The sequence below is a fragment of the Juglans regia genome, chromosome 2 (assembly GCF_001411555.2).
Source record: "Juglans regia cultivar Chandler chromosome 2, Walnut 2.0, whole genome shotgun sequence".
NCBI classification, from domain to species: domain Eukaryota; kingdom Viridiplantae; phylum Streptophyta; class Magnoliopsida; order Fagales; family Juglandaceae; genus Juglans; species Juglans regia.
The window spans coordinates 14,859,105-14,881,199 of record NC_049902.1 but is presented as its reverse complement, the minus strand read 5'-3'; the positions used below and the strand labels follow the sequence as shown (position 1 = coordinate 14,881,199).

The 22,095-nt window shown below is 39.0% G+C and overlaps 1 protein-coding gene across 2 annotated transcripts in view; it reads left to right on the top strand.

Annotated features, from left to right (window-relative positions):
* Positions 1-22,095, top strand: part of LOC108995892 (DNA repair protein recA homolog 1, chloroplastic) — a 28,348-nt gene that overhangs the window by 4,888 nt on the left and 1,365 nt on the right. The window contains exons 2-12 of one of the 2 annotated variants that reach the window (XM_018971565.1): positions 3,936-4,027; positions 4,198-4,273; positions 8,733-8,795; positions 8,925-9,054; positions 9,238-9,317; positions 9,400-9,525; positions 9,757-9,861; positions 9,960-10,016; positions 10,763-10,825; positions 10,901-10,977; positions 18,595-18,667. In XM_018971565.1, coding sequence (XP_018827110.1) covers positions 3,936-4,027; positions 4,198-4,273; positions 8,733-8,795; positions 8,925-9,054; positions 9,238-9,317; positions 9,400-9,525; positions 9,757-9,861; positions 9,960-10,016; positions 10,763-10,825; positions 10,901-10,977; positions 18,595-18,667 — 942 coding nt within the window. Of the gene's footprint in view, positions 1-3,935; positions 4,028-4,197; positions 4,274-8,732; positions 8,796-8,924; positions 9,055-9,231; positions 9,318-9,399; positions 9,526-9,756; positions 9,862-9,959; positions 10,017-10,762; positions 10,826-10,900; positions 10,978-18,594; positions 18,668-22,095 lie in introns of both variants that reach the window. The other variant, XM_018971556.1, reaches the window with a different exon arrangement.

Genomic DNA, 22,095 nt, shown 5'->3' with positions numbered 1-22,095 from the left:
GATATCATTCTCAAATTTTAGACCCATTTCACCTATCAAAAGATATTGAGTCACTTCAAAAAGGCGGTTTTATAGGGCTAGAATGGAGACCTTTATAATAGTCTTTTGAGGAAGAGGTGAACTCCGGGATTGCATAGCTCACAGTATCCAATTAGCATTTTATATGATGTGCATGCCATATATATATATTAAAGTTTGCCTGATTCGCGTACCATATAGATCAAAACTGCTTTTTGGTGGAGAGAGAGATGCTTAGGTCGTTCTATTGATGTGATATTCATAATCGTAATTTCCTTGTGAATCTAGCTGCACTGCAAGAAACATTTCCACCTTGACTCATGCACTGGAGATTTTTTTTAAAGACTAAAACTTACTCATAGGTTGTGGTCCATTGATTCTTATTGTCATTGGAACTGTTGCTGCACCTAATCTGAGCTTTTGACTATCATCATACCTGACATATCCCAATTAGGTTGTCAAGGGAGTAAAGAACACCTCATAAAGCAATGTTTCTTAGATTTCACTATAGGTCTATTTCCTATCAGACTAAATATGAACAAGCTGGGCCGAACCTTTTTTTTTTCTCATTCCTTGCTGCTTATTAGGTTTATTATTGTGCTATGATATTTAAGATATTCAAAAGAGAACCTGGCGAAATTAGATATTGGTTCTGTTCTACAATGGCACAGTCTGCTGGAATTAGATATTGCAATGTGAGCCGATCTGCAACACAAGAAACAAACCCAGTTAATGCATGAATTGGAAAATTTTATTACATTGGGTTACTTGTATGACATGTTCCATTGGTTGCTATTATTTCTTGAAGGATGCTAGTTCTGCTTCTGAGCATTTTGATTTTGAGCTATCCTCAGACCAGATATATAGAAAGTAGGCAGCAAGTGAAGTCTCTTATAAGTAATAAAAAATGTCATTGAAAAATGAAAATGTGTTGCGTAAGTACATATGAAGTATACCAGAGGAAGAGTTAAGTATGCATTAGGGTAAATATTAGTTCTGGCGAGTTCATGGTTCATTGATTTTCTTCAAGACAAAAAGTAAGTTCATAATAGTTGATGGCCTTTTGACACCTCTTTGCCGCATTGTAGGATTAACTGTCATGTGATATTATGAGTTCTAAACCAAGTTATAAAATAGATTTACTAGATATTGGTTCTGTTATGGCCCTATGATCTTGATCTTCTTTACTTCTCATCCTGCAATATCATGGAAGGCGGTTTCTATAATTTGATATTTCTTACATGGCTTACCTTTTGTCTTCTAGTTTTGTAGTTATTTTTTTTTATAAGTAAAAATATTATATATATAAAAAAGGAGTAACCAAGTACACTGATGTATAAAAGAAAACACCTTGCCCATTGACCCAAATGACCCAAAAAACCCGAGAAAAATAACTCAAAATACACCAAGCCCGACCCCAACCACATGTTTCCCGTAGAACTAAAACACTGCCCGAAAACCCAACCCCAACCCCAACCCCTTATTTCCTCCTTTAGAACTAAAACTTCACAATGCCCTCCCTTTGGACTTCTCTCTAGTAGAGTTGTCACCCTTAGCGCCGTAGTTGATTGCCCAATAAAGATGCTGTAACTCCTTGCTTTTTTTGAAACTCGATTTGGTTTCAAGCGCGTGTGTGATACCCCATTTGATAAGGATAAAGGTAGGTGTTGAATGAGATCCCACATTGCTTGGGAAGGAAAAATTCTTGCTCTTTATAAGGTTCTAATGGGGTTCTAATTGTATCATTGACTAGTTCTTTTGGAGTATAGATCATGTGGTTTGAGCCTTTCATTGGGGCATTACAAATAGTATCAGAGCCGATCCCAACCAGAAATGTAGGACTTGAGCCGTGCCACCTATAACTGATAGGCCCGACGAGGATGTCGGGAATTTAAGGGGGGTAGATTGTGATACCCCATATGATAAGGATAGGGGTAGATGTTGAATGAGATCCCACATTGTTTGGGAAGGAAAAATTCTTGCTCTTTAGAAGGTTCTAATGGGGCTCTAATTGTATTATTGACTAGTCCTTTTGGAGTATAGACCATGTGGTTTGAGCCTTCCATTGGGGCGTTACAGCGTGGCTTGCCTCAATCGCAGTGATTAGTTCTTTAAATTGGTCTTCACATCCTCCATGTGAAATTTTCACAAACTGCTGAATCTCGCTAACTTTATGCAGAATCCAATCTGCTAATGGAGGAAGAGAGACCAATGGAGCAACCTTATCCCTAGACACAGTATCCAACTGCACTCCCGACTCTGGACATTCCTTTATACAAGACACCAACGCCAAGCTTATTGGTTCTCTAGCAACTCCATCGGTTCTCTCCAATGGTTTCAAGGTCCCCACTGGAGATTTTGGGGTGACATCTAGTTCCTTCACCTCTAAGAAGGTATCGGATTCTACATCTCTTTCAGACCTTGGCAGTACACCATTTTCCTTCAACTTTGACGAGAGAGCCATAGTTTCTTCAGGGACCAAGGGTGTAACCAAAGGCGAATGACATTCCATTACTGATGTCTCAACGCCGATACCGGATGTAGACCCTTCTTCATATATTCCAGATTTCTTTTTGACTCGCTATACTCTCTTGGATCAGGTTATAGGGACAGGGCCGAATCCAATTTTTCGTTTTCCTTTAGAGTTTAAAGGGTTCGGGCCCGTCTTGTTTCTTACAATCCTATTGTCTCCAGCTGAAAGCAGGTCTATTTTCGTAGACAAGCAAGCTATTGTTGCCTTCAACTCGACCAGTTGGGTTTTCATCCCCTTTAAAGAATTGTACATCTCTACAAGCGGATCCTAAGGGGTGATTTGCAAACCCCCATCATTCTGAACTCTTGAGGCATGATCCGTCTTCAAAGCGGTTGCATAGGATCGCCTAGATACCGAGAATGTACTTGGATCTTTCCCTTCCAAGTTCTCCATCTCTTCTGCGCCGCCTTACATGTTTGCTATAGCCCACCAACATGTTTGTAGTTATTAGTGCCTAAAGCATGTTTTTGACTTTGCAGTTTATGTTAGTACAGTGTAAAACTTGATATCAGTAGATGATTGGATTTCTTTCTCTTTTTTATATTGGTGGTTAGGACACTTAACAAGTTTGATTCATATTCTCGCATGTCCAAAAATTTGTATTTGTGAACCTTTCATTTGATTAGAGCAGACAGTATGAGGACAGAATCAAGACATAGACTATCCTTTAGACAAATTGGGGGCTTGGTGTGCTTGTTGTTTGATGGATGAAAGATGGGTTACATAGTTAAGCATATTAGAATGAATAATTTTGTCACTGTAAAGGTCTTATATTTTAAAACCTCTAAAGATCAGCTATTCTGCTTGGATCCTGCACTTCACCTTGACAAGGCACTACACTAAGGAGACGTTTGTATTCACAGCTCATCTCAACTCATCTCACTACTATTCATTATTATTCAGCAACTTTAACTCACAAATCTCACTACTATTCACAACTCATTTTACTACTATTCACAATCCATCTCAACTCATCTCAAGTCATCTTCGAATCCAAACGTCTCCTAAGATTTGGCTGGCAGACACTTGCAACTGGTGGGAAATAATTTTGAGAACACAATTGAATCCCACACTTGCAGAGGTACCTGCACCTAACGGCCACAAGTCTGAGTATTATAGTACTGCTATACTGGAATTAGAATATGTTTATTTCCCATATTTGAGAATTTATGCTCTGCATTTAGGGATTTCGAAATCTATTTGCTTTGGTTTATGTTTTATCATGGAATGTGTTCTGATTTGAGCCTAGTTATTTGCTTTAACACAATCTTTGTAGTTGAGGACTTTGACCATGAACCAAAAATTACTTTTAGGATGCTAAACGGTGTCATGATTCACTGGGCCATAGATAAGGTAGATCTAACATTGTTACTTTTTTCCCCAGCAAAAAGCACTGGAAGCAGCAATGAATGATATAAATAACTCATTTGGAAAAGGAAGTGTTACAAGATTAGGCAGTGCTGGTGGCGCGTTGGTGTATGTATTTCTCCTGCCACTAAAATTTAGTTTAGATCCTTTCTTTGGCACTTTTTTTTTTTTTTTTTTTTCGTGGGGTTAAACTTCTGGAAGTAGCTTTGTGGTTGCACCAGGTCCACTTGTAGGATTTTGATCGTATGAGCTAGCTCTGTAATGTTTGTCCATTGCAGTGAAACATTTCCCAGTGGCTGTTTGACTTTAGACTTTGCCTTAGGGGGCGGCCTTCCAAAGGGGAGAATTGTAGAGGTATTACCTCTTTGCATTACTCATGCTTCCTCACTAATTTCCTCTTCACATTTGCATGGGTCAAACATGCTTTGCATTCAATAAGAAACTGGTTTGTTTAAACATGCTTTGCTTCTTGGCTGTTTAGATGTTTCTTTGATTTGTTTAATACAATATCCTGCATGCCTGTTGAACAGGGTGGTAAGAGAAACTATTCTTCAACTGCAATTATGTATTTGGATAATTTAATCCTTTTTGATAGAGAGCAGTCACCAATACGGTGCACACATTATGTTGACAGACTTCTTTATAAGGACAGCTGTTTTTTTTTTTTTCTCTTTCTCCCCTTTATTGACAAGCTACTTGACTACTTGAATACTCAATCTTCTTTTATGTTTACTTTGTGGGACCTTTCTTCTTGAGCTGTAAAACAATTTATCCTATTTGAACACTAGCATACCACAGGTCCCACCAAACTAAATCCTTACCATTATCACCTACTTTAAAGGATATGCAGTGCAGGAAAGAGTCCCATCTATTCCTATTATCTTCCACAAAACTCAACCATGAGGACACTATATTAATATTTTGCCCCCTTCTCCCTTCTCCCTCCCCCTTTCCCCATCCCCCTCCTCTTTCCTTCCTTGGTTGAGTGATGGTATTATTATGCTTTTGTTGCAATTATATAAAAGAGAAGTTTTTTTTTTTGATAGGTAATAAGTAATTCATTGATAGAAAGATAGGCATAGTCCAAGTACACTAGGGGTATACAAATACATACACCTATTTAGGAACTAGAAACAGTTATTTTTATATAAAAGAGAAGTTAATTTGATTTATACATTCTAAATAAGTTCTATTGTTTATACATCTCTTATATTTTTTTTGGTTTTTGTATATATCATATAACCAAAAATAAGCATATGTATATTGAAATTATTTATCATTAATTATAAAATTTCATTACCTATTAAGAAAATGAACTAGCAGAATTAGCCATTAAAAATCTATACGGCCAAAATGAAAATTGTAAACAATTGGATAATTGACAAGATGGGTGGCATTCTTACAAAATTATTCCATGATGGTCATGCCATTATTTTTGTTCGTCCATATAATAGTTTTGTAAATTATATATTTATATGTTGCTTCATTAATATTCTCGTGATGTTGTATCTTATCAAAACAAAAATATTCTCTAATGTTGTATTCTAGTTTTTTAAGACATTTCCATGTATCTTTTTTTATCTTGTATCATTATTAGTGCCGTTGGTTACTGATCCTCCAATTTGAACATGAAACCACACCATCCTTCAAACGATACTTAAGTTGCCCGTGCTTCCACTAAACAAGAAGTCCCACTGAAGTTTTTCTAATCTCTTTGCAACTGAATTAGAAATAAAGAAAGGATATGAAGTTATAATGCCCCAAGGGAGGCTCAAGTGTGACGCTCCTGACCCCCTGCTTGTGTTTTGATGTGTAGTCGAGATGTCGGGATATGTAACATTGGGTTACACACCCCATACGTTCATGAAAGTAATATGCATGTATCTAGCATGCTGCTAATGGTATGAACAGTTTGCAGCAGATAAGTAATCAGTCTAAGAAACTTAGTACCCGAGAAAATTTTTAAACCTCATAATACTGTTTCAGTAACATCTCCACAAGTCACAATTACATCCATAAGTACCATGTATCATTACATGTCCATGAAATCATTCAGAAATTTAAATAATTGTTCTCCCCATCGAGGTAAATAAAACAAGAAAGTAAATGACTAATAAAGTAATAAGTGGTCCATGACCTAATGACCTGGCACCCTCTTCACTCATCCTCATGCGGCTGGACGTCTTGCTCAAACCCTCCCTCATCAAACTGGTTTGCAAAATCTACGGTTTTGATGATTGGTGCCGTAGTGTGAGATTACCATAGTGAGATTATAAAATCTTGGCAAGTTAACCCTAAGACTATGCTCACGATGAAATGGAATGACAGATATTTACTTAAATAAGTAAATGCATGAGAATGAAATGCAACTAATGAGACTCTTTCTCCAAATTCCGTGACATCTCCATTTCCAAAATTTCCCATTTCATTCCTTATCAATAGTACGCCACAACTTCCCCTAAAGATCCTTGTGCACATCCACCCATAACATAAGGCCAATTTTAAAGCTTAATCATTCACATGACTTCTTATTATCTTTATAATGTGTGTGAACATGTTGACTTCATGACTTTCATGACATGTCATACTCATATGCATGGCATATCATTAAAAAGATGGCATAGTGACATAAGCCATAGCATAAGCATTGCATAACATAATCTAAGCATTTCATAACATAACATAAGCATTACATGGCATATGTATGATTTTCATGACATAGCATCCATTCTAACAACAACCCAATCAGCATAACATACATAATTTCATTCATAAGCATATCGTCATAATTCGTCGAGGGTTCATGAAAAGGGGCTAACCTTGAATTGGCTCGTACATAGCATAGATGAACAACACTTTTTCATGTAGGACAAAATAGTTACAGCACATTAAGATTATGATCATGCTACTTATCTCTTAGCGCTACTTCTAAAATCTCACTTCTTAGTTCGTCACCTATATGAAGCACTAAACATTACGGAATTTCTAGCAAAGCGTGTCGTAGCATTCTATTTAGTTAAATGCATACTAGGGTGAATAATTTAATAACTATTCTGTTATATACTAAAATTAATAAATACTAATATCATATAATTATTTAAGTACCAATTACAACTCAGTAGCGTAATTAGGCTTTATGCAAATCTATTAGATAAGCTGTGGAAATCTCACTTTATAACATAGGTTTAATCACATTCAAAACGTTTAAAAATAAAATCTGAACCCTTATAGTATACTGCTGTAAATTGGTTTGTAAAAATTAATACATAATAACATAATTTAAACTCCTAAGCATTTTCTAAAAAATAAAGTTTTTGGTTAATATTTGCTCAAGTAAAACCAAGCCCAAGTAAAACAATGTACAAGGGTTTTCTGTAAAATACAACCGGGCCCAACCCAATTTAAAAACACAAGTCCCATTTAAAACCCAAGCCCAGCCCAACAACAACATCATGCCCCACAAGCAATCAGCCTAACTAAGGGCAGGTTTGGATTCAAAGATGAGATGAGATGGTTTTAGATGAAAGATGAAAGTTGAAAAAAATATTGTTAGAATACTATTTTTTAATATTATTATTGTTTTGAGATTTGAAAAAATTGAATTGTTTATTATATTTTGTGCGAATTTGAGAAGGTTGTAATGATGAGATGAGATGAGATGAAACACTTTCCGAATTCAAACGGGGCCTGAAAGGCATTTTGGGAAGTACTCATAAACAGGCAGGGACTTTTCGGGAAGGCAGGAAACAAAAGCACGCAGCTTGATTGAAAGGAAACACATTCACTGGAGAAGGGCTGTGTGACAGACTCACCAAGAGGGAAGGAGACACTTGATGGTGGTGGCTGAGGCGAGAACCACATCGGCAGAGTTTCGAGGGGGGTGGAGCAAATTGTAAACATGAGAGAAGGTCGCGCGTCTGAACTCAGGTGGCTGGGTTGGTGGTTTCTGTGCCTACTGAGTGGTGTTCTTCCTTTCCCGTCGGCGTGCTCTGTGATGGTCCCGGTGAGGGTTTCCAGCGGGATGGACTTCTTGGCTTGCTGAAGGAATGCTATGGTGGCTCTTGTTTGATGTTTACTGCTGGTTGAGGATGAAAAGAAAGGAGAGGGTTCTGTACTTTTGGGTTTGCTGTGAGAATGGGTTTGGCTGTGAGAGTAATCGCTGCGGCTCTTATTGGGAAGGTTTAGGAAACAGTGGGAATATAAGAGGGTTTAGCCGTGTAACCATTGGGAAAATTCAACTAGGGAAAATCTTTCCTTGAGAGAATAGAGGTGTGAGGGAGGAGAATCTCGCTCAAATAAAATCACTATCTAATTAATAGGTTTTTCAATAATAATAAAGAAACTAATAATTATAATAATAATAATCTAGTCCCTAAATTAGAACCCATATGTTACAGGAGTATTTGTGGTAAAAAGTAGCACATGTTTTTTGAACTTTTAGGGGCAGTATATTGGACTGCATATCTCAAAGTATCAACTTGTATGTGATAAAGACAAGCATGACTTATGAAGAAAGTTTGTATAGTTAATAATTCTTATTTCACAATACATAAGATATGTTAAAACATCTTCATTGTCTGAGTTGTTATACTGTACCTGTGTTAGTCTTTTTAGATTCATGCTATGATTCGAATATTCTACAGACTATACGAAAGTTATATAAGCACCTGAATCTGGTTGGGATATGCAAAAGAGAAGGAAACAAAACAAAACAAAATTGAGTGTGCCACTTAATTTGCTCTACTCCTATCATGATTTGTGGTGGTCCTTAAGAGTTTGGATAACTTGTATAATCTGCCATATTTCTTTCCAGATATATGGTCCTGAAAGTAGTGGGAAAACCACTTTGGCACTCCATGCAATTGCAGAAGTGCAGGTATTGTTTCTTTCTGAACTTCACTTCTGAATTTTTATTTCCTTCGGAATATGAGGCACTTCATATTAATTGTTGTATGTGATAATGTGATGAGTCCGGTACATAGCTTTTCATTTCCATAATATGCAGAACCTGGGAGGAAATGCAATGCTTGTTGATGCGGAGCATGCTTTTGATCCAGCATATTCTAAAGCTTTGGGAGTGGATGTAGAGAATTTGATTGTCTGTCAACCTGATCATGGCGAGATGGCACTTGAGAGTAATATATTCTCTGTCTATGTGGTTTGATAATCGAACTGATCATTCTGGCACTCTTCAATATGGAACCTATAATGTTACTTATTAAAAATAAAAAATATGGAACCAGTAATGTTTATAGAATTCATTACACTTGTGCCTGATATATATGCTTGACTTCTCAAGTTTCTCATCTCAGTTGCAGATCGTATGTGCAGATCTGGTGCCATAGATCTTATCTGTGTTGATTCTGTCTCCGCTCTCACTCCACGAGCAGAGATTGAAGTAGGCTATCATCTCTTTCTGCTCTTTTAGGCTTTGATCTGACAAGGTTGGCCATGTCTGACTTGTATTCTTCATCATATAGGGTGAGATTGGGATGCAGCAAATGGGTTTGCAAGCACGTCTTATGAGCCAAGCTTTGCGTAAGATGTCAGGAAATGCCTCGAAAGCTGGTTGTACTCTTATTTTTTTGAATCAAATAAGACATAAGGTACTTCTATTGTTTAGTTATAATTTACAAGTTTGCTTTTTTAGCCTCTATATATGGTAGATTATTTCTGTTATTTCATTAGCAGGCCTAACTCCAATTGACTGAATTGTGTCTCAGCTATATGTATTAATTTACATTGGACCTTTAGTTTTCTGATACAATATTCTTTTGTGAAGTCAAATTATTTCTCCTTCCAGAGACTAATATAATTTTTCTTTTGGGGTTTCTAAGATTGGTGTTTACTATGGGAACCCAGAAGTGACAAGTGGAGGAATAGCATTAAAGTTCTTTGCCTCTCTTCGGCTTGAGATACGTCCTACTGGGAAGATAAAGTCTGTAAGCACGACTCCTTAATGATTTCTATGTGAAGAGATCATTTCTTTAAATTTCATCTTTATGGAGCATTCAACATGCATCCGTTTTTTCTGCTTTAGGTTAAAGGAGATGAAGAAATTGGGCTCCGGGTTCGTGTAAGAGTGCAAAAGAGCAAGGTAAAGTAGATCGGACTCAAAATTGTATGAGGATTTTGTATCCAGCTAAAATGAAAAAAAAGAAGAAAATACTGTATAATGTTTCTGAGGTTACCCATAAAAAAATAATAATAATGTTTCTGAGGTTCACTTGTCTTGTTGAATGAGAGAGAGAGAGAGATGTTCACTTGAATTATAATAATGGATTGTTGCTCCTTTTTGTTTTTTATAGGTTATATGGATTGCTGCCATTACATAAGATGATGAATAATTTTTTGCTTTTTATCAACCATATTCTATTTCTTGAAGTTCTTCGTACTGAAATTTACACTGCTATATTGAAAAGACCTATAATATGGAAGAATTGGATGACAGTTTTGGTGGCCAATATTTATATCATATTTTGGCTAGATTGCTTTAAATGTCTTGCTGAAGCCAGGGCCTGCTAGGCAAAGCTATTGCTCTCTTGAAAGTTTCATCATCCTTTAAAAATATTGCTTATAAAAAAATCCAACAAAGATCTTCTCTAAACGGATTGCACCTTTTTAAGTTGACTAAATCTTTCCTTGATACTTGACCATGTATTTGAAGGTGCCTGCAGTTATTCTGTTTCTGTGGCTACTTCACGAGCTTTGCCGACATTTAACATATTTTATTGAATAAGCTTGTATCTATATTTTTTAATTTGTTTGATATATCATAGTTGGGTGCTTTTGATTCATATCTGCCCATGTTTAAAAAGATCCTCATTTCATTAATTGGCGCAGGTGTCAAGGCCATACAAGCAAGCTGAATTTGAAATAATCTTTGGAGAGGGAGTGGGCAAATCGGTCGGTAACGTAACATTGAACTTTGTTGCCCCCTGAGAGTTGAAATTACACTCTTAACATTGATTTCTCTTGCAGGGTTGCATTTTGGATTGTGCTGAGATGATGGATATTGTGGTGAAGAAGGGCTCTTGGTATAGCTATGGGGACCACAGGTTTGCCTCTGGACTTCTGTTTGCAGCTCCTAGTGGTCATTAGTTTTGACCACTTTTGATGATTCCCTTTTTAGTACTTTGTTTGGTTTTGAGTTTGAGAGCTTGAATCACAAGTAAAAGTTCTTTTGAAGAAAAAACAGGAAGTTTGGTGAACTTATAAAAAGTGCTTTGAGCACAAAACACTTAAACACAAAACACTTTTTAATTTCAAATCTTCAACCTTTTCATCTAATCATTACCTAATCTTTAACTTTTACTTAGAAAAAAAAACTGCGAAACAAAACACAAAAAGCAATAAATCTTTTTTGAATTTCAAAACAAAAATAATATTGAAAAATTATATTCAAACAATATTTTAACTTTAAAATATATTTTTTTTAACTTTCTCTCTCTCATTTCCCGAAACCCAATAAAACATCTTTAATTCAAACAATTTCACTACTATTTACAAACCATTTCACTACTATTCATAGATATTTAAAGATATTCTATGTGTCCAAATGAGCCTTTAAATTTGTTGGAATTAAAACATAACTTTTTGACTGCATTACAAAATCCAATCTACACGAAAATCGTATAAGCCCTAAATTTCAATGAGGGATGAAGTATTTTCAGGTGAAATACATTGAGTGTCACTATTACTCTAAGTATACTTATTAAAAAAAAAAACTATTACTCTTTTTATAAGTAAAACGGATTTTATTAATATGAAAAATAGGCATAACTCAAGTACTCAGGACATATACAAGAAAATACACCTAATTAGGAACTAGGGGTAGATAATTTTTTTTTTTTTATCGGTAATCAAAGTATTTTATTCATAAAAGTAGGCAAAACCCAAGTATTGAGGGAGTGTACATGAGAAATACCTAACTAGAGTTTATAACTAATAGTAAAATGTCATGGACACTTAGTCCGTTACAAACAATGGCTCCCACCCATGAGAACAATGTTTTAAAGGAAAAGACTTTCAGCTCCTCCATTGTCTTCTTGCAGTTTTCGAAGCTTCTATCTTTTCGTTCCCGCCATATACACCAACACATTGCAAATAGGGACCATTTTTCAGATTGCTGTGACTTGTGAATTCTCTCGGAGACCTCTCTAGCTAGCTAGAAAATCCACCAATCTAAAAAAGCATGACCCACGATACGCCAAGTCCTGTAAAAAAATAGTCCCACAAGGTCTTCGTCACCTCACAGTGTAGAAACAAATGGTCTACTGATTCACCCTCTTTCTTACACGTAACACTAGTCCAACACCATTATCCGACGTTTCCTTAAGTTATCTATGGTGAGAATTTTGCCCAATGCTACTGTCCAAATGAAAAAGGCGGTTTTGGAAGGAGCTTTCGTCTGCCAAATGCTCATCCTAGACTCATTAAAACTCTGTGGAGTGATTTGACAGTGAATTTACCTTTCGTGGAAAGACTCCAAATCGTTTGATTCATGGTACATGGTCATACGTATGGAATACAGTGCAGCATAGAACTTTGTGATCTCCTCCAACTCCCAGTCTTAAGCTGCCCTAATGAAATCAACATTCCATTGAGGGTAGCCACTAGAAAAAAGCAAGTGGTCCGCTATCACTGCATCCTTCACTCGTGCAAGCCCAAATATGGTAGGGACGGTGTCTTGAAAGACTTCATTCACCACACCAGTTGTCATACCAAAATCTGACACGAGCCGTCACCCACAAAAATAAGTGGATAAGTTGGAAAGAGTGTTTTTAATTAAGGTGAGCCTACCACCTTTAGACAAATACAACCTCTTCGAAGATGCCAGTTTGAGTTCCACTTTCAAAATCTCTACATTCCAAATTTGCTCTGATTTAAAGGGAGCACCCAAAGGTAAGCCAAGATACTTTAGGGGTAGAGAAAATACCTTACATCCCAAGAGGGAGGCTAGAGCTGCCGCGTTGGGAACATTCCCTACCTGTACCAGTTCAGACTTTGAGAGGTTAACTTTCTAACCTGAGGCAGCTTCGAAGCAGAGAAGTAGAGCCCTCATAGATTGGATATGCTTGAGATTTACTCCGTAGAAGATGAGAGTATCATCTGCAAACAATAGATGAGAAACATTAATAGAGCCATAATTACCATTCCCCACTGAAAAACCATAAAGAAACCCACCTTCCATGAGGCCCACAATCATCTGACTGAGAGCTTCCATGACAAATAAAAAAAAGTAAGAGAGCGGATTCCCCTGTCTCAAGCCATGCGAGGAGTAAAAAAAACCCACTAGTGAACCATTCACCAATATAGAAAAGCGAACTGTTGAGATGTAAATTCTATCCAATTCACCCATTTCTCACCAAAACCTCATTTTGTTAGATAAAGTAAGAACTTCCAATTTACATGATCATAAGATTTTTCCATATCTAGTTTGCAAAGTAAAACCGGTTCTCGAGATTTGAGTCGTCCATCCAACACTTCATTAGCAATTAAGACTGAATCCAGGATATGTTTGCCTTTGAAAAATGCATTTTGCGACTTCGAGATTAACTTTTCCACCACCGTACCCAATTGGTTCGCGAGCATCTTGGATAGAATCTTGTAAACCCTATTCTCGAGGCTAATGGGACGATAGTCTCGAACATCCATTGATCTCCCTTTTTTGGGAATAAGTGCTAAAAAGGTAGCATTCAGGCTTCTTTCAAAAGTAGCATTACTATGGAATTCTTGAAATAGCTGCATAAGGTTGCCCTTAATAGTTCCCAATAGGTTTGGAAAAAGCCCATTGTGAAACCATCAAGGCCTAGGGCCTTGTCACTAGCCATACCTCTAATGACTTTGCGTACTTTTTTCTCTTCAAAAGGCCTCTTAAGCCACCTTGCACACTGTGGATCTAGTACAGAAAAAGTCAAACCACCTATTGTTGGTCTCCATGGTTGTTGTTCGGCTAGTAGATGTTCATAATATTGTGCAATGTGGTTCTTGATGATTGACTGATCTGAAGATACTGCTCCATCTATCATCAACATATCAATAGTCACCGTATGGAAGAACTTTGTGCACTTGTCTCCCTCCTTGAGCCATAGGGTCCTTGATTTCTGTCTCCAAGAGATCTCTTTCATCAGTATGACTCTTTCAAGTTCTATAACTATCTGACTCTTGCGAGTTGTTTCGAATTCAGAAAGAGTTCTAGCCTCCTCCTCCTCCTCCTCATCCTCATCCTCCAAACCCTCTAGCTCCTCTAGAAGGGAGCGTCGCTGTAGACCTACATTGCCAAAGACTTGTTCATTCCATTGCTTCAAGTCTTGTTTTAGCGCTTTTAACTTTTTCGCCATTATGAAGCTTTGAGAGCCTTGGAAATCATGAGAAGACCACCATTGTCGTACCCTGTCTACAAAACCGTCAGTCTTAAGCCACATATTTTCGAATTTAAAATACCTTCTGCTTCCTTGGATGCCTCCACAGTCTAAAAGGATGGGGAAGTGGTCTGAGCATACCAATCTTTTCTGAGTTACCTCTGGAAAATGTAACTCCCATTCTGGAGTTAGCAAAAATCTATCAATTCTTGACCAGGATGGGAAGTTCATGAGTGTTAGACCAAGTATACGAACCTCCCATTAGCGGAATATCCATAAGTGCCTGTTCGAAATGATGTCAGAAAAATCTCTTATAGCAGGTGTGATGTGGGACATTCCTGATCTCTCACTCGGGAAACTAGAGACATTGAAGTCACCTCCTATGCAACTTGGTAACTCCCACCAACTAAGAAGTCCCTCCAGTTCTTCCCACAAAGACTTTCTTTCCGCATCAATATTAGGGTTGTAGACTCTTGCAAAAGCCCATTGGAAACCATTATCTACATTCTCAAAGGAGGATGCCACAATGAATTCACCCACACATTTCTCTAACCATTCTACCACCCTTTGTATCGAACATAATTAATAAGAACACCCCTGGATGCTCCTTTAGAAGGCAGATACAACCATCCAACATGATGTCCCCTCCACAAACTTCGAACTATTTTCCTTGTAATAAATTCTAGCTTCGTCTCCTGTAAACAAATGATATCACCTTGCCATTGACAAAGTAAATTTTTGACCTGGAGCTGTTGTGCTCATTCAGCCCCCTTACGCTCTAAGATATTGTTTTTGGCTTCATATAGGATTCGTCGTTACCCGTCCCTTGAGATGCCCTCGGCTAGAGCTCCTCTCCACTCCATCATCATTCATAGCCCATGTTAGCCTTTTGAGTTTTCTCTCTTTTTTTGTCCAAATTAATGGAAAGATCTGCTGTAGATTGTGCACCTCCAGCTTCAATAACTTTAAGTAATGCCAAAAATTCTTCCTCAAAACCCTCACATGTTATCCCCACGCAATGCTCGATCTCTATGGCTTTCTTAATTACCCAATCTACCACCCTTGGATGAAACGAGTTCAATGGAGTAGGTTTTGCCCCCTCAATAGAGGACCTATCCCTTTCGGCGTCCACCCGCCATTCAACGGTCATCACCTCTCCCCTTGTAGCATCGAAAACAACCATAGCCCCGTCTAGTGTACCCTTCTCTGAATTACTTAGGCCTCTCACACTGTCTGAGTCAACAGAAATGGGTTTCTCGACTACCAAACCATTTTCCGATGCCGATATGCCTCCTTGCATGGCGTGAAGGTCAGACGACTGTCCATATGTCGTTGACTAGAGTTTCTATTGCTTCCTGATGTGCTCCAGCCCTCCCAACGAACCTCCCTTCATCTCCTCTGTAGGGATATGAGATATCTCCTCCACCAGTGCCAAGGACTGCTCCTTCACAATCGTGGTGTCAGGATGTGACCCAGAGAGGGCCGACGCATCGTTCTATGTCTCGCTGGTGGATAGTGTCTCTGCAATCGTCGAAATCACCTGCTGCGCAGCCTCCTCTGACGTCGAAAGCCCCATTGACCCTGCTGCAAAGATGGTTGGGAACAACCCTAGAAGTTGCTGGCGATGAGGTCCCGTGCTGGTGATGGCCCAGCTGAGGACTTGGAGCCCTTCTCAAAGAAAGGTCCATTTCTTTTCAGGCACCATTTCAGTTTGACTGGCTTGGCATGTCTGGCCCGTTTGGATCTTGGCTTTCCCTTTATAGCGGGCCTTAAGTGCAGTCCATTTCCTTTAGACTATCAGCTTAGAACCAGTTGACCGTTGGCCTTGTTCTAGGCCCAGGGCCTTGCCCAACTCCATTTTAGTTGAACAAGTTTCTATAGCCTTTGTCAATAAAATGATTTCTTCTTTCAAACCATTAAGGATTCCCTGCATCTCCCTTTCCACTGAGGCAGCGTGGGACAAGCTGCCACCACCCCTACCATTATTCCGCTTTTTTTTTTCTTTTTGCAGTAGCACCAAGGATTGGCCTGAACCACCCATTACATAGATTTCCTGCCTCCCCAGTCCCTTTCCTTTGTCTGCTGCTTTGTCCATGGGTGCTGCCGACGTTGGCTTCTTATTTACCAGAACATGCATATACAGAGCATGTTTCATTTCCCTGGAGAGGTATTTCCAACCCCCCCCCCTCTCTCCGTACCACCAAAGGACCACTACGCCCACTGCCGCCGTATTTAGTTACTTCTAAGGACCACCCAAAGTCATTCGAACGACAATGTACAAACCAAGCCTTCGTACCATCCTGATACGACTTGTAGAAGTTCTTGCTTTCCTTCGATGAGGTGCATTCCTCCACTGCATTGGCCAGCCAACGGGCACCACTTTGAGAAAAAACCATCTCTTTAGTGGTCTTTCGACTCCTCTCTGTGATACAAAACCAATTCGCCCCCTCTAGTGATAATACAAACACTTTCGTCTCCATCTAAAGGTGTTTTATAAAGAGAACCGTTTCTAAGCAGTCGGGCTATAAATCGCACAAAAACAGCCCTCCATTCAACTGTTGTCACGTAAGGAAATATACCGTAATTTGAATAGGCTCCACCACAGAGAATCAAGAGGAAATACACTGTGATTTCGTAGCCTTCTCTTTCGTCTTCCTCTTCCTTGCTGTCCCGCTCTTCCACCTCTTTGCACCGCCCCAATCTCAGTCCGACGCTGACGCAACCATTTCAGTCCAATTGGGTCTTGAACTAATTCCAGGACGATTCATCCCTTCCCACAGAAACCTATATCCCTCACCCCTCTCCTCTCTGCAAATTCCCTCACCCCTCTCCCCCAGTAATCTTACCCCTCCATATCCACCTTCGACGTCATGAGTGGCTCTCCCATATCCACTTTCAGTTGAAAACAAATAATTTCCATCAAATGAGGCTTATTCCTATTTTGATGCCTCTCCTATACATAATGTTAGCAGAGGAGTTGGTTTTTCAAGTCCTGGGTTTGAAAGAATTTATGCAACAGGCCGAAGAGCTCATTCCTCAATGCCTCGAAAGCCCAATCCAACCTCTCCAACATCTCCAAAGCGCTCTTATTGTACATGAACAACATTTAATTCAAATCAAAGCTGTCCTTGGCCGTGTCCTCAACCAAATCCAACAAGGCCTCACACCCCTTGGTATTAATCGCTGTGGATTCCAAGTTGAATAGCTCCAAGACCCTCCTAACCGTATGGGTAATAAACCGCGACCCTGCCGTGTGTTTGTCGTGCTCCTCGCAGCATATCTCCACCATTCTACACCCTTCTCTCGCAAAAATATCGAGGAAATTCTCGGACCGCGAAATCCTTGATTCTTCGTCGCCAATTCAAACCTTTTCGTAAACAAAGGAAAGAATGAAGAACCATGCTGGACAAGGGATGCAACCAAAACAACTTAAAAGGTAACTCCTTTTGAGATGGGCCACCGAAAGTTGAGAGAGGCTTGCAAAAAATAGTCTTCCGAGAGGATCGACTCCGACAAAAGCTCTGAGGGGTGGGCGAGAGTTGGGCGAGCGGCTAGTATGGGCTGCGAGGGTGAGGGTGAGAGGGGGACCGAGGGGCTGCAGGGTGAAAGGGGGAGATCTGTGTGAGGGGATCAGGATTTGCGATTTGCTTTAGTGCATTTCCATTGTAGTTTAGATGGGAAGTCTACATGGCATGAACTTATTGGAGGGCTGCTATTGCGTAGAGTTTGGTCAGACCATTTATAAGATTAACTATTTTATAAAACCCATCTTAAACGAATAACATTTAAAACCAGTAGAAATTTTATGGAGTATAATTCCGACAAAGGTCACCAGAGCAAATTTCCATTGTAAAAGTGTACGGAGAGAAGTATATCCAAAACTTATAACTCTATGTTCTTAGGGGTAGATAAATTGAAATGAAAAATAATAAATTGGTTGCAAATGACATTGATTTAGAAAATTTTGAGGTGGCTCAATAGAAGCAAACAAAATTACTTTGAACATTATATAAATCCTTTCTTTTCTTTAAGTTTAGTTTTGCTTATCTCTTGTTCTGTGCTAAAGATTTTTTTTTTCACTATAGCACCCTTGGAGCTTCTTAGAGAGATGAAAAAAATGGATTATTTTAAATAGCTGCATATGATTGGAGTTAACTTTTAATTTGCGTACAATACTGCCCCCATGTTTTGTAGAATGATCATGATTGATCACCAATTAATTCTTCTTATCCGTCTGTTCAGACAAGTTAACTTTATTCTTGGTCTATAAATATTACTGTGGCTTATTGTCGTCTTATGCTTGTGAAAAAGGTTGGGACAGGGGAGAGACAGAGCATTACAGTACTTGAAAGACAATCCTATTCTTCATGATGAAATAGAAAAGGTTAGGATGCATATGCCTTTAATACTCTTTGTTGAATCTTATTTGTAACAGAATGGTTCGAATTGTCTTCTCTTTTGAGAAGGTCTTTCATAATATAGGCAAGACTGCCAGCTATACAAGGAAACTTAAGCTGTACATGCTAATCACATAGAGTGATCCTAAGGAGCTATATATGGTAAGCTAGCTAATTACATAGAGTGATCCTAGGGAGCTATACATGGTAAGCTAAATCTCCTCTCCTATTTAGGAGAGTATATACAATCTAGATTAATGAGTCAATTACAGCTATTACTCAGTAGGAATTTATCTATTGGCACGGCAAAATTTATGGCCTCCTATTGACATCCCCCCTCAAATTGATGCGGGTTATCCATAAGCATCAATTTGTTTGTAAGAAAATTATGCCGTTGCCATGTGAGAGCCTTGGTGAAAATATCTGCCACGTGAAGATTGCTAGACACATGGGGAAGAGAGATAGTCCGAGTTTCAAATGCCTCACGGAGGAAGTGGCAATCAACCTCGATATGTTTAGTGCATTCATGGAAGATGGGATTGGCTGAAATGTGAATGACACTAGTATTATCCGCATGAAGAGAAGTAGGACCGCATGGAGAAAAACCAAGCTCAACCAATAGCCCGCGGAGCCAATGTATCTCAGTGCAAGCTTGGGACATAGCACTATATTCGGACTTAGTAAAGGACTTAGAAACACGGTCCTGTTTCTTGCTTTTCCAAGAAATAAGAGCTGGGCCAAGAAACATACACCTACCTGTAGTAGAGCGTCGAGTGTCACTACACCCGGCATAATCAGCATCACTATATGCTACAAGATCAAGTGAAGTACCCAGCAAGATAGAAAAGTCCCCGCAAAGCTGTGCCCTGGACATATCGGATGATTCGTCGAACTGCAGCCATATGGAGGTGCCAGGGAGAAGCCATGAACTGACTAACTTGCTGGACCGCATAAGAGATATCAAGTCTAGTGATTGTAAGATAGACCAAGCTGCCAACAAGCGTATGATAGGCTGCAGGGTCTGATAACAGGTTACCCTCTTCTTTGCACAGCTTGAGATTAAGTTCCATTGGAGTATCAAGAGGAGTATAGTCCTGGAGACCAGCAGCAGCCGCCAAGTCCTGGGCATACTTGTGCTGTGACAGAAAGATACCATGTGAACCAGCAATAATCTCTAGACCAAGAAAATACGTGAGAGATCCTTCATTGCCTGAATCAACTGGGCCTCCAGAACCTTCTTTTCCATTGCAGATGGTGTAAACTCGGCCTCCAAGGACTTGACCTGTTGTCTGCGCTCAAAGGTTTCTTTGAGAAGGGGAGAGTTGAGGGACTTTGGCTTGATACTTTCACTTTAGCCATTAATTTTTTTTAAGCTGTGATAATAGCAAAATGAGATTGGGATTTGAGGGTTATGCTGGAGAGCGACGGCGTCAGGGACGACGCCGACGATGAGTACAAACAACAAAAATAACAAAGACAACAAATGCTAAGTGGAAAAGAATGGGGAAAGGCAGCCGACGGAAGTGGAAAAACAGCCAAAAAAAAAAAAAAGAGAAAAAAGTAACTTATTGGTTGACGAAAGGGGACAACGAAGCTCAAAGGAATGGGAAAACACTAGGAAAAGAATTGGATGACGAAGCTCAAACGACGGGCTGGGTTTGGGGGACTGAAGCGGGTAAGGAACGGGACAGCTTTTTTTCCCAAATGAGATCCGAAAAAAAAAAACTGAGGTGGCGCAGTGCCAAATCAGTTTGTGGGAACCCTTTATGTTCGTAGCGGGACTCTATAAAAATGCTATCCATTTAAAACAGAATTGTAAAAAAGTTGTAAGAGAGTTGTCTATCGCTACTCATTGAAGCCACAAGCTTAGACAATAATTTTGTACTTTGAAAGGAAGGGAGTTCTGTCGACAGGTGTTGTGCTGGTGAGGAGGTTAGTTGATCACTGGTCGAAGGGTTGGCATCAAACTGAAGTTATTGGCTGGTCAACACCTTGAAGTATCTAGGTCTTCCATTGGGGGCTCCTTTTTAAGGAAAAATCAATTTGGAGTGGAGTCTTGGAAAAGATTGAACACCTTTTAGCTGGATGGACATGGCTATATTTATCTAATTTACCTACTTATTTCTCTCTTTTGCCCCTCCTTTTTGGTGTAGGTCAGTGTCTTAAAAAGCTACAAAAGAATTGGCAATGAATTCAAGCTTCATCCAGTCAAGTGGACAATTTTTTGCGCCCAAATCTCATTTGGCTGTTCGGAGATTAGAAGTTTGCTTTTATTCAATTATGCGATAGCAAGGGATGCTTTATGGCACTTGGTGGTGGATACAAAATGTGGTGGCATGTGAGGTGGATGGTGTTCACGAGGTAGGTGGGTCTTATGGGTTGGTGTGTGGAAAAACATCAGGAGAGGGTATGCGACTTCTCGTTTCATTAGATATTAGGTGGATGATGGGTCTAAAATCAGGTTTTTGCACGATGTGTGGTGTTGGGACGTACCTTTGAAGACTATTTCTTGAAACTTTTCCATCTATCCCAATGCAAGGAAGCTTTCATTGCAGAACACATGCAGATTTCTGATAATATACTTCACTGGGATGTTAACTTTATAACATCAGCCCACAATTGGGAGATGGAGTTATTCTCTTTGTTTGTTGACAAGTTGCACTCTTTTAGGTGGTGGAGGTGAGGATAAATTACGTTGGATCACATGCAGTCTAAATATATCCTCACAACGGACAACTTGAGAAAAAAACGCATATTTATAATGGATTGCTGGTCGCTTTGCAATCATAACTGGGAAAGTGTCACCTCTTGTTACATTGTGGGGTGGCTAGTGAATTATGCGTAGCAATGTTCGACACTTATAGGATTGAGTGGGTCATGCCGCAACGAGGGGTGGGGATGTTGGCATGCTGGAGGAGTCCTTGTGGGGCCCATAGAAATATAGAAGTATGGAAGATGGTCCTTCTGTGCTTAATGTGGTGCATCTGGCAAGAATGTAATGCCTGAACTTTTGAAGACCGCGAGAGGAAAACGACAGAAATAAAAGCCAAATTGTTTGACTCTTTATGATTGGATGGCTACTGACAATAGTTCCCAGTTCTCTAGCTTTCTAGATTTCAAAGAATTTTGCTCTCTTTTTTTTTTTTTTCTTGCAGATAGATGGGGTGTAACCTCTTGTATACTTCTACTAAGGTTGATCCCCTCTGCGCATTCAATTAAATTTCATTAGGTATTTAAAAAATAAAAGTAAAAAAATTTCATAAGTGGCGGAGCTAGGATTTTTTTTTGAATTAAAATAAATAAATAAGAAAATCAATCGACTATTAAGAAAATCAAGGATAATAAAATTAAAAGTGAAGTAAATTGCATTCCAAGGGTTCGTGTATGACAATAAGTAGAAGATATATTAAATTAC